Raw genomic sequence first — 14,110 nt, forward strand, 5'->3', positions numbered from 1 at the left:
AAAAAAAAAAAAAACTAATCTTACTGACCCCAAACTTTTGAACGTGTACATAGTTTTAAATGGTCCAATATTATGTACTTCATTTTGCATTGCTTATGAGAAAAGTGTTGTTGATGTTATGGGGAGCTAAGTGTTTAAAGTTTAAAGGTTTTTATCCTTTATAGATCCAGGGACCCCCAAAAAGGAATTTTCTGTAAAATGTCATAACATTATGAACATTAAAAGGACAGTTCACTCAAAATGAAAATCTTTTACTCACCCTCATGTGACAGAATTTTCATTTTTTGGTGAACTATCCTTCTTAACCACCATCACTACATAATTTAATGCTTAACAATGCTCATTTATAACGTTAGAAATTAATTAGAAATGTAGTAAAAGGAGTTTAAGCATTTCTTGTTCGTTTTTTTTAGAAATTACAAATTGAGCCAGTATATACAAAAAAGAAATATGTGCTCAAAAATGTTATTGCCTGACTACAGTAAGCCTACACTAAAGATTTATGTAATTCTTCTGTCATTCATGCATGCACATTTGTATTATGTCCGCAAAAAAATAAAAGAAAGGAAGGTCTGACTTACTTGCACAGACGACATCTTTCATGTCTCGTAGGTCTTTCTTTTCTAGGTGAAGCTATTTCTATCTGTTGATCACAGGAAACCATGGGTATACCCAAAACCATCAGATTCAACCAAGTTGAAGAGCAGAACTAAAGCTAAAGTAAAAAAAAACAAGTAAATAAAACAATGTTCCTGCCCAAGTAACTTGCCATTTTATGTTTTCAAAGTCAAGAAAGCCCAGAATAGTGTACCTATATAACAATTAACTAACCAATCATTTTAATAGAGGAACAAACACCGTTACGATACAACTACAACAATGTAAATAAGGCCCCAAACATACTGAAGTATGTAAATGCATTTGATTTTAGCTACACAAGCTAGAATTTGTGTGTTTATTGTGTTATGAATGTTTCATTTATGTGTTGCATTATCAGCATTGCCTCAAGGGGTGCTATAGCAAGGTTATGTGTCATCGTCTACTTATGGTCAGTTTTCTCTATCAGGTCAACTACTGTGTCATAGCGGAGCAACAGTTTATTAGTATATAGTTTATATATAGTATATAGTTTATTTTAGCATATCAAGTCAGTGGGTCTCATTCACTAATAATTGAGTGGATTGTTTCGTATTTGCACACACAGGAGAACTTTTCAACAAAATGTCGGCACAATTCACAACATGCGTGTATGCACATGAGTTTATTCTAACCTCATTCTGATGTTAATGATTTTAGATTATTTTAAAAAAGCGACCACGTGCCCAAGATTAATAATTTGCATAAAATACTCCCAAACGATCTCCATAAACAAGCTTTCCACACAACCTTTCCTTTACAGGTTTTTGTCACTCTCAGCCAGGACTGTCGCTAGAGGGGAGAACGGTGGTGATGATTCTCTGGGGGATTTCAACCGGGGGGACCCCCCTGAAATGCAATTTCAACCAAGTGGGGGTCCACAGCGAACCTGCACTGGGGCCCCAGATACCATAGCTGCGGCCCTGCTCTCAGAAGCAAACATATGCCACTCTCTAAAGACACACTCTCACCTGAGAACATACAGAAAGATCCTTGAGCAATGCTACGTATCCTCAAAATCAGCTCAAACACAATAAACAACAGGCATTTTAGTCTAGGACTAGCTGAAGCCTTGTCTGTGAAACAGCAATTTACTCAAATACTAACATCTGGTTAATTGGCACAGATATTTTAAGATAGCTCTATCGCCCCTGGAGTACTGACGTTTGTTATCGGCAAGACCACCGCAAGAGTGCATGTTAACCATTACGTACTTGCATAAAGAACTTAAAAGTTTCTAGCCTAAAACAAGCACACGGGCTACATCTGAAATTGCATACTCTCGAGGAGGTCCTTTTTTTAATAAGTAATTACTTTGTGGGGCGGCTCAGTGGGAAGCACTGTCGGCTCACAGCAAGAAGGTACCCGGTTCGAGTACCGTAGTCCTTTCTGTGTAGAGTTTGCATGTTCTCTCTGAGTCTGCATGGGTTTCCCGGTTTCTCCCAGTATTGGAGACGCAAAATTGTCCATAGGTGTGAATGTGTGTGTGTGTGTGTGCGTGTGAGTCCCAAGCCATGTAACGGGGAGGGTTGGGGAAAGACCTGGCAACCTACCCTGGAAAAATCATTGCCAAGAAAATTCATGGGCAGTCTCTCGCATATGGCAAGGGATGGCCATAGGATCACCAAGGGTCGACTGAAATGGTAATAGATAGATAGAATTACTTACGCTCTATAGGCTATAGTATAATTGTGTGCAGTATGAATGTAATCCGAATGTACTACATTCACCATTTTGTAATTATCATGTGAGCTACTAGTGTATATTGTAAAATAAAAGCTGCTTACTTGTGTTCCTGAAACTTTAAAATGCTGGACCTTCAGAATATTAAGGGAAAAAAACTACAATAATCAACCAAATTTTTTTCATCATTTACTTAGTCTAGGAATCATTTTACAGTGTATGTTGGCTGACTGTCAACCTCTGCTCTTGTTCAACCTGCTAAAACTACATAAAACAAGAGCAGGGTGAGGTGGGGACACAAGTTTTGGAACAACACCTGATTGCAGGAGCAGGAAACACACTTCAGAGTGGCTCCTGGAGGAGCACAAGGTGACTGTTCCCCGTTTAGCCCCAATTCTTAATTACCACAGCACTGCTGAGACTCCCACACAATAGCCCAGACTCAGCCCACATAGACCACTGGCACCCAGATCTACATTTATATAAATCAGAGCTCTGCTGCGCTGCAGATATGACCTCCACAAGGGCTCTAAGCTGTGCTACACCGCCACAAAGACCTGAATATATCCTGTTAATTCTGAGACAGGACAAATCTGCGGTCAGGAAGCGACACAGAGTCAGATATGAAGGCCCAGACGTGAATATCTCTCTCTGGTGTATGTGCCGCCCATTATCATGCTGCTTTATTAATTAGATAATAACCGAGGAGGCCAATTCAGGCCTCGGTGGGTAAGACCTTTTGTGTAATTATCCCACGTTCATGAGAGCGAGGGAACGAGGAACTTCTGCTTCGTTGTCGGGGGACTGTGAATCCTCCAGAGGGACAAATCACACAGGGGAAGACGCCGCTGCACAATCATGTGATATTAATGAGAAGAGGACAGGGGAATTAATAGGTTGTGCCATAGCGAGGGGAAGACTTGGAAGAATTAGCAACCGAATATACCCACCGCCGCGCTTCCCAACGTTATTGGTGAATACTCTCCACCTGCCACTAAGAGTGATGGGCCTGCCGCACCACTGGTCGTACCTGCCTTGCATTACTCACATCTTGGGCCAGTAATTTAACACGCACAGATAATAACAAGGGACCACCGACTGCTGCCGCACATGGTGGCCACGGTGATTACTGCCTGAACACGCACTCTCCTGGGATTTCTGTCGTCAGCAAGGTGAATTAATTCTGCCTCTCCCTTACCTATCAACACATTCACACACAAACAGAAAACATGTAGACTCCCACAGAGATAAGCAGGACTAGAGCCAAAGTCTCCAGAAGCTGTACCCCAAAACAACTTCAAGGACACATCCTCATGCACTATGGAATAATGTCAGAATGATACTTCACTGGCTTCTTGGGAAACAATAAAATAAACAAAGTATGCGGAAACAACGCATTGAGAAGGACAAAAGACAATGAATTTTCTAGAAGTCTTATGGCTAATTCTGATAAACATGCTTAATACATTCCCCAATGCTTAAAACAGCCCTTTTCCCCTTTTCATGAATAACCAGTCTGAGGAGGAGAATTAGGGTGTGTAATAACTGTGGAGATTTCTCTGCCAAACAAATGTCCTTTATGTTCAGTGGGTTTAAAATGGATCTGCTCAAGTGTTGTTACTGAGCTAGTTATTCTGGTTAATCAAACAGCCCATTATTTGGTGACAATAGCTTAACAAAAAACGGATTATTAAAGTGAAAAAGCATATAATTTCCCTGATAATATATACATCCATTACACACACACACACACACACACACACACTCATGTTGGTATATGTAGTTTATGGGGACTTGGGTGTAATGGTTTTTATATTGTACAAACTGTATATTCTATCACCCTATACCCTACCCCTAAACCTACCCATCACAGAAAACTTTCTGCATTTTTTGAATTTAAAAAAAAACACCGTTTAGTATGTTTTTTAAGCCATTTGGTTTACGAGGACACAGAAAGTGTCCTCATAAACCATGTTTACATTGTAATACCCATGTCATTATACACATTTGTGTCCTCATAAACCACATAGCCTATGCCAGAACACACACACACACACACACACATTTTAAAATAACTTTTGGCAAAGCTGAATTTTCAGCATCAGTCTTCAGTGTCACATGATCCTTCAGAAATCATTCTAATATGATGATTTTATGCTCAAGAAACATTTCATATTCTGTATGTAAAGCGCTTTGAGTACCCAGAATAGCGCTATATAAATGTAAGGAATTATTATTATTATTTCTTATTATTAATGTTGAAAACAGTTGTGCTGCTTAATATTTTTGTGGAAACCTTTTCAGAATCAATAGAATGTTCAAAAGAATAGCATTTATTTGAAATAGAAAGATTTTGTAATAATGTAAAAGTCTTTACTGTCAAACTGCTCAATTTAATGAGTCCTTGTGTAATAAAATCATTAATTTCTTTAAAATAAACATAATTTATATATATAGGCCCAGAATGGAGAACTGCTGCAGTATTCATTTATGGTAATGTTAGCCTATGCCTTATGACTTAGAGTGCAAAGGGAAATGTTAGGAAGAATGCAGTTTTCTGTAACAACATAATAACAGGTTAAATGTGAAGAAAAATGGTTGCACGAGCCAAAAGTTCACGAGGAAGAAACTTACTTGAAAGACTTTTGTCCCATATGCGGTGAAAGTGGAGCTGTCAGGGCACTGTGTGCAGCACACCTTCAAAAACTATGGAATGTCGGCCCCGCCCCCTAGATCATTGATTGGCTCAAAGTTTCAACGCGCACACACCCGTGTCCTCCGCCTTGCCCAGAAACGCACTCCAGTCACTCCTAATCACTGTCAACTATCAACGGCCGTGATTGAGAGCGTCCCGCGACTACAAACAATTGTCTCTTCTTTTCATGAGAAGTTTGGAGTTGTTGTCAAACTTGGACCCTATAAGTCAACACTGGATTTACATTTGAAGAAAAGATTTTTTATGTCAGCGTAAAGTGGAATACTTATCAAATCTTCACAAGGAAATACTAAACGTCACAAGGAATCGCAAGAATGTTTCTGTATGAACTTGTCGCACACGTCAAGATATGTTTTGTGACTTTATAAACAAAAACATGCAGCTTCTTGTTGCATTTAGTAAGCAGAACATGTCTCTCTTGTAAAAACGTTCAGAGGACGACTTGGGAATTGTGTTTCTCTTCTATCCCAGTAAAATTCTGCTGTTTTTTGTTTGTTTTACTCAAAACTGAATCTAACCTCAGTTTAAACTCGTTTCATCATCGGCCCACAAGGGCTTGGTCGACTTCAGTCATGAACGTGCCAAGGTGCTCTGGAGTTTGCTCTATGGTGAGACTTCTGGCGCTGCTTATACATGTTTTGTCAACGACAGCAAAGAGACACGTTGTATACTGGAATTCTACAAACACACGGTAAGATCACAATTACTTTTAATTCATACTCATCGTGTTGACTGTTTCCAATTAACCTCATTACGCAGGATTGCGGTTGCGTTCCCTGTGCGTAATTCAGCGCGCGGTGCTCTTCAGGAGCTCAGCCCAGTGAATGTGAGTTGACTAAGCCCCAAAACGCTCCCAGATTTGTGTTGCTTCATGTCTGTAGCCCAAAACACACCTGCACCTATTAAAGGGTTTAAATGTGGTAACGTGTCCTCCCATGCCTCACTGTTTCCACCAAACTTTGATGTATTAATTGTACCTTAAAGGTACACTGTCATTTTTTTTTTCTAATTAAAGTTTTAGGCATAAAGAAAGAAATGAACAGCGTTTTTATAAGTATACCGCAAATTATGTACAATCACATAAGATGAAAATTTAAAAAGGCTTCAAAAAAGCTAATGTTTTCTTTTCTATATTGGGTGGGTTGCCACTAAATGGGCGCTGCCATTTTGAAATCACATGACCATGGAAGTTTTAATTATAACTAATAATAGTGGTTCAATGGATCACAAAACTCGGTTCGGATCGTATTGCGTTTTTTGAGTCATGGATCGGATCATTTTTCGGAGCAGCAAGAAAAAAATATTTTGGGGGTGGGGGTCACTTTGCTTCCCATTTAATACTTAAAGCCCTCTATAAGTACTCTGATACCACATCAAAAACTACTAGCCTAACTAATAAAGTTCAAACATTATTAAAGGCAAGTGAACAATCAGTAAAAAATAAGAACAAATACACGAATTACAAGCATAGATATGTACAATATAGCTTAACAAAGTTCCAAATAAAGTGAGGTCTAACTGTAGTATTCATTAATAATTATATGTAAAATGACACTATTTTCACTGTAAAAATTGAATATAGATTAATCTTTGTTAAAGCTGTTTTGTAGTTTGATTAACATTAATGACATATAGACAACTGCAGGTATTTATAGGCTGCTGTCACTTTAAGACCGAATGCACAGATCCAAAATAATGATATACATCCATCTCTTGTTCTCTTTCTTTTGAGACATAACCGACTGTGTTCACAAGAACACTTGCTGAGACTGGTATTTTGAACAAATTTTGTGTATGTGTCCATCCAAGTGCAAAGAGGCGTGGAAGAGGAATCAATTCGGATCTGAAACGCGCCTCTCTCTGTGTGCACGCCTCTGGTGTGTGTGTGTGCGTACAGATAACAGCGCACGAGATGAGTAACAAATTAAATTCTTCTTGCCTCTTCTAGCGCTGGAATAGTTTAAAATCTATTGAATGTGTAAACTAGCAAGACAACACACGTGCAAATTATAAACTTTAAGTCTATAGCAGTTAAACTTGAAATTAATCCGCAAGTCACACGCGAGCCAAACCATGGGTCCTGGTCCGTACAGAACAACAACAATCCGTTTAACCCCTAACTAATAATAATATGTTTAATGTATATGCTTTTCAGTCAGCGCTCAAGGCAATTTACAAAGCCTCAGATAATAAATGTTGCAGCATTAAAGGTGCAGTAAGCGATTTCTTAGAATCATTGTTGAACTGTTGTTATTTGAAATCAACCCAAACAAACACATCCCTCCCTACATTGCTCCGCCCCTAAAATGCACAAACACGCAATACACAAGATTGGATGTCTCTATCATAGCAGTAAAGCGAAGATGATGAATTAACAACAAGGGAGAACAAAAAATGAACATACAGTACATGAGTATATACAAGCAAGTTCATTGTTAGTCTTACTGCTTATGTCTCTCCAATGCTGGAAAGTTTTTCTAATATTAAAGATCTTGCCTGATCTTAACCCTTCTTTTTCCATCGATTTTCCTCGGACCTATTCTCTTTTGTAATGCCTCTCAGCCATCTCTCTTTCTATAGTCTTTCTTCAAATCTCCCTCTTGCTCACTCTCTCTCTTCCCTCATCATGAGCGTATACGCCCCCTACTGCTGATTGGCTACAAGTTTGTTGTGGTGCTCGGTCCGATCCACTTTCAACAGCATTTTTCAGAAATTGCTTACTGCACCTTTAAGGGTGGAAAAACTGTTCCCCACATCTGAATATGCCTACTTTCCTACTGTAAGGTATGTCAAATGTACATCAAATGATTAGTAGTTTTGAATACAGAATATTCATAAATCCAGTATGCAAATATATTCCCACATGACTGAGATCCTGAAGTGCGCATACATTGGACTATGAGGCCATGGGAAAGGATTGTCATATTTATTAATGACAGGGAACGGCGATGCAGATGAGGTTGTAGGTCAGATGACGTGGTGGATGTATTGAATCCAGATTGTATTCATACTTCATGCATACTTATACTTTGTTTGAAAATGTTCAAAGAAGTTCTTCAAATGCAGAGTACTCTCACAGTGTGCGTTTCCAGTGGTGTTGTTAACTAAAACTAAGAAAAATTGTTTTTGTTAAATGAAATTAAGCTGAAATAAAATACAAATATTAGATGAGAAACTTAAAAGTTTCAAAACTAAATTAACCCAAATTTTGGACTGTGCAAATTAGATCGAATATGAGAGTGTTCGTTATATGGATGTTTGTAGAGTGAGACTGGGGAAAACAAACAAAGAGGATCAAAACAACAGATAAACAAACAGCTTCGGTGTGAAGCGGCAGCAGTTAGTAATTATCTTGTGTATCTGTGTTCCAATTTCATTAATTGGGATCAAGGGTCAGAGCTTTTGTATCTGTTGAAAGGGGGAATCAGCTATATGCTGTAAAATCCAATGCCCTCTGGCTCCTTACAGTCTGGTGAACAATTTCTCTAGGTTTGATCAATTAGTGCTGAACGTAGCACTAATTAAATAAATCAATGTTAATGATGTGTGCAAATCAGCTCTCTTCCTGCAGTGCTACAGATCTGTCCTCTGTCTTGCTCTATAATGGTTTAATTGGTGTCATTTGTTAGACTGATGGCATGCTCACCTGCCACTCCAGGTGTTATCTCGGTCTGGATTGGCTGTATGAGTTTAGGACAGCCTGGAGGGACAGCTGTGCTCCGCCTCTCTCGGAAAAACTCGGACATGGGAAGCTCTCCATATGGACATGTTTTTCAGCGACGGGCCTCGTGTAGCGACACGCAAATAGTTAAAAAGCTTGAATCTAGTTTCTTTGTCATAGCTCATTAATTTCTCATCAAAGAAAGAGGGTTTTTAAAAGTTTTACAGATTTGTTGTGTGGCATGCAGTTTATTATTCATATGATAGAAAGATTAATTTTCTCTTAGCTTGTGGGCTCACTGACGTACACAAACAGACACTTGCGTTCAAGGTTGGTGTGTAGTCGTGTTTAGTCTTGTTATGCAGTGATGTGGTTTATTAACACCGATTTAGGTAAAGGCATCTGCAGACTAAACATCAACTCCTTTGCTTCACGGTTCTCCAGTGCTGCAAACAATGAACACGTTGCACAGACATTGATTTTTGCTGTTTACACCAAATAGTGCAATATAACCAGATTAATGAGGCTCGGTTTTGGATACATGAGCGCTGCAAGGTAGTCATGTAATTTTTCATCACATCAATACTTTGGAAAGAGTGGGAGAAACTAAAGACTTTTGGGATTGTCTAGCTGTGTGTTTGGTGTGTATGTGTGAAATATATATATATATAATTTTTTTTTTTTCCTTCTTCTCCTTAATCTCCACTCCTGCCTTTCACTTGTAACTGAGCTGTGAACTGCTGTGAGAAACTTGTTGCTTTTCGTTTATCAGTTGACGTTTTAGATGGCCTGCCAGGTGGATAAAGCTTATAACATGTGCTTTGCTCTTATCTGTCACGCTCTCTCTGCTCGCCCTTTTATTTCCTCATGTTTTCTTACGATCTTAACCAAAAAGTTTGAAACCTGATGCAACGGCTGTGTAGACACCCAGTGGAGCTTTCTGACTTAACTCGGACACACATGCACGCACGTACGCACGCATGCACTCACACACACAGGCAAAGCTTCTTTTTTTTTTTCTTTCTTTTTTTGTGCACGCACATTCACCCACTCATGTTGTTCCAAGGTTTTTTGTTTTCTTCTGTAGAACACCAAAAGAGATATTCTGAAGACTCTGCTGGTCCCTTCTTTCCATACAATTGTAATGAATGACTTAAGTGTTCAAACAAGCCAGGGTTTAGATTTCACAGACAGGGTTTAGATTAAGCCAGGCTTAGGCCTTATTTCAGTTGAGGCATTTAAGTGGCTTTTATAAATGTGCCTTAGAAAAAAGAAAAAAAAAAAAACATTACTGGTGTGCATCTTGAGACAAAAGAATGGCACTAACATATTTTAAAGGGGTGGTATAATGCCATTTTTACAAGATGTAAAATAAGTCTCTAAAGTTCCCAGAGTGTGTATGTGAAGTTTTAGCTCAAAATACCCCACAGATATTTTTTAATAGCATGTTAAATTTGTCACTTTTTGAGGCTGAGCAAAAATGCTCCGTTTTGGTGTGTGTCCCTTTATATGCAAATGAGCTGCTGTTCCTAAGCAGGGAGCGGCGTTTCAAGAGCTCGCGTTAGCACATAGTGTTAGCAGCGCCGATTATCTCACGAAGACTCACTGAAAATGTCAAACTCTTCAACCTTTTATGTTCAAACCGAAGTCGGACAATGATGGAGAGACTCAAGAAGTGACAACATGTGGAATGCAAAAGGATGTTTCTGAATGGTTGTTTAATTTATGTAGCTGATGTGGGACATCATTGATTAGCATATTCTGTCATGATAATCTATAAATCGTTCGTGTGGGAACTGTTGTAAAATGCCTACAGAGCCAGAGAATATATGCTGCATGAAGATAGTACAGGTATAGTTTAATTACGATTATAATTTGTCATGTTGTCATCTTGCTTTAATGACATGCTATTGCATTTGTGTTACATACTGTAATGCAATAACATGGCCTTACCCCTTTTTTGCGTGTTCTCGGGGACAGGGTTTATGTAAATATTAGGGTTAGTGATGTCACCAACCCGGGAAGAAGCTCGTTGTAGTCCCTACCAACCGTTTGTTGTAGTCCTTAAACAGAGAATTCTGTAAAAGAAAATATCTGGGTTTGCTTTGAACTTTGAGCATCGTAACTTTGCAGATGTTGTTTGTGCTCTAACAGCAACATTACACTCCAACTAAAGTTAAAAAAGTGAAATTGTAATGAACCACCCCTTAAAGATATGTCAGTTCAAGTTGCTCTCAGTTAGAAAAGCTCAAACATGCATTTTAATCTGGGACTAGACTTAAGCCTTGTCTGTGAAACTGGGGAAAAAGTGTTTAAGATGACTCATGCACTATATTACAATTTTTTTCTGAAGATAGGATAGCTTTGTATGAGAGACCAAATTAGTTATTTATTGCAGTTTTGTTATTGTTCTGTAGGGTATATAAAATTATTATTAGATGGAAAAACTTAAAAATAAGAAATGTTGCCTTGGCAACTAACTAAATCAAAACATGTTTAAAGGTGCAATAAGTGATTCTCTACAGAAGTCTAAATGTATTTTTATAAATATATCTGTGTGAAGGCGTAGGACCATAAAATGTTCATCCAATTATTATATTCAATCTGAATGAAATAATACGATGTCCTACCTGCCTGTCAACATATGTTTTTACATACCCTTGGGCAGACATCATACATCATCAGCTCGTTTCATGCTATGCAGAGTTTATACAGACAGACCTCAGACACGGAGCACTGCAAACAAACAGCAGCCACCTTTACAGTTCCTACCGAATCAAAACAACGAGCTTATGCTGCATTCACACCATAACTACTGTAATTAAGAGATTGACATTCGTGACGTTCTATCCGGAGCTGTTCAGTCAGACTTGGAATTATGTGTTTCCATGTCAACAGTACCAACATGGAAATGAATCTGCAGCAGTCAGGTACAAGCTCTCTAAGTTGTTTACGTTCATTATTATTGTGTTGTTATGTACTTTGAGACATGTTTAATGCCGTCTCTTGTGACGCTTTGTGCATTCATGTGTTTTGGAGGAGGTGTGGCTTTGGACGGCGATTTGCAGGGATCATATGCTTTTAATGCTAGCAGGCTAACGTTAGCATTTCCCAGATTCGTTAGCATTTCCCTGCACCTTTAAGTTGAACTAAAATGACTGAAATAAAAATTAAGTTAAATAGAAATAAATATAATATATATATATATATATATATATAAACTAATAAAAACAAACAAAATGAGATTTAAAAAAAATAAATAAAATGAAAACTGGAAATGTGACAATAAAAGCTAATTCTTAATATTATTAAATGCTATAAAATTATATGATTACTACTAAACTAGTACAGATTCATTGATGATCTTCCCTTCTAAGGGGCTGTGACTCAATCATGGAGTTGAAGTGAGAGTTCATTTAGAGTTTAAATGAATCATTCAGACCTGTTTTGTTAACTGGATTCACTACTGTAATTCATTGAAAAGATCCAACTCAAAGGAAAGATTTGTTCATGAATTGAATTGGACACTCTTGTGCCAAGGAGAGCTACAGATTTTCAGTGAATAAGTCAATTTTATTATGTTCATTACACAAATCTTTTGTATGCCTTCAGAAGACTTGGAATATAGAGCATGTATCACTTTTGTGATGCTTTTGCTGCATTTTTGAAACCTGAAAGCTTCATTTTCAATTCATTGTAACTGCATGGAAAAGTGTGACCGATGCATTCTTCAGAATATCTCCAGAGAGAAAAGTCATGCAGGTTTGGAACAACATGAGGTCAAGTAAATGTCAACCAGTGTTGCCAAGTCCTGCGGTTTTTCCGCGGAATTGTGCTACTTTTACACTGTTGTCACGAGTTGTTTTTCATGTTCGTGGGTTGAATTGACCCCAAATAACATGATATTTAGCCCCTGGAATGCGAATTTTACCAGGGGAACCCCACCAAAAATGTGGATTTTACCCCCCAGAATGGGATTTTTACCCCCCAGAATGGGATTTTCACCGTGGAGACAACCCTGAAACGCGAATGGGCTAGTTTTAAGTAGCAATTGGGCGTGTTTTGTTGTGAAAACCTATCAACCCTGAACCTTCATTTTTTTGGTGAACTAATGCTTACAGGCACATGCTCAAATCAAAGATTTTATTAGGTACATCAGTGATATTAAACCATTGTACAAATTCAACTTACCTTTTATATCTGTTGTGTATGTGTGTGTATTCATCTCTTGTGTGTGTGAGTCACTTGCTCAACAAGTTCGAGCACATTTCTAATACTCTCGAAATACCAAGTGCCTCATTCTCAACACCTCCCTTTTATCTCTCACGGCTACGTGTTTTTCAGAGCGGGATACAAAAAAACAGTATTTATTTTAATTGCTCATTTTGAAATAAACCATCAATTAATACCCAAGGAACTTTGAATAATTTCAGTAGCGTTTGTGCATAATGGAGGACTGTGTGTTCACATGAGTGTTAATTCATGCGTACGAGCGCATCAACCCCCCATACACACACCCCAAATACAATGTAGTATGTTTTCTCCTTGATTCAACAGCGAGAGGCGGGATCGGACCTCTCAGGCAGCACGGGGGCGGACGCACCCATGCGCATGCAAATTTAAATTAAAGCTTGAAGATCAACTGTAATTTTGCTCAATCAGGGCTGTCGTGATTGGACCCCTAAGCACGTCTCGTGCTTGGCGAGGACTTCCACAATTTCGGATAATCTCCCTACTACTTCTATAAATCATTAGCTACGAGAACCTGTGAACTGTAATCAACAAACCTTCTCAGAAATAATCACACTCGGGCTCGCATTCAGGAGGAAGTAAGAAAGTGAACTCCCTGCTGCTTTCACTCGCTCGCTGGTTATTATGTGGTTGACTGTATAGCTTAATGCATCATAGTGGGTTGTATAATTATCCATATGAACTATATTTACTGCTTGTTTGTTTTCGTCTGTCCTGCCCGGCGTCTGCCCGTAACCTTTAGCAATCTCCAGCACATTGTCATGAACAGGCATTTCCCGATAATGTAGATGACCTAAGGAATAGTTAGACTGCATAAATCAAAAGAAAATGTTGCGAAAACAGGAAATATTCCTCAACCTTGTACTCAGCAACCTCAACTATGTCCTTATCACATTTTTCCCTGCTGTGTAATTATGAAATATGTTCCGAGGAACTTGCCCTCGCACTGCTAGATATATCCTCTGCTTTTTAATTCTCATGTAACTTTTTTTCATGTCACATTTTCCTCGCTTTGTATCGCAATATTTTACTTGGCTTACATAGGTGACTGAAAACTTACTTTTGAAATTGCTAAATTCGTAACTGTGCATCTTTCAGAAGATGTTCCTTTTTCTTCAGTGGTCTCCTATCAGTCTGTACAGTAAAGGCCACCTGGCCCAGTG

At 38.5% G+C, this 14,110-nt stretch overlaps 1 protein-coding gene across 1 annotated transcript in view; it reads left to right on the forward strand.

Annotated features, from left to right (window-relative positions):
• The first annotated feature begins 5,102 nt into the window (after positions 1–5,102).
• The window catches only part of si:dkey-246i14.3 (ephrin A4), a 57,200-nt gene continuing 48,192 nt past the window's right edge, over positions 5,103–14,110 (forward strand). The window contains exon 1 of the mRNA XM_051866777.1: positions 5,103–5,726. Coding sequence (XP_051722737.1) covers positions 5,608–5,726 — 119 coding nt within the window. The 5' untranslated portion in view covers positions 5,103–5,607. The remainder of the gene's footprint in view (positions 5,727–14,110) is intronic.

This window comes from Ctenopharyngodon idella, chromosome 16 (assembly GCF_019924925.1).
Source record: "Ctenopharyngodon idella isolate HZGC_01 chromosome 16, HZGC01, whole genome shotgun sequence".
Classification (NCBI taxonomy): Eukaryota; Metazoa; Chordata; class Actinopteri; order Cypriniformes; family Xenocyprididae; genus Ctenopharyngodon; species Ctenopharyngodon idella.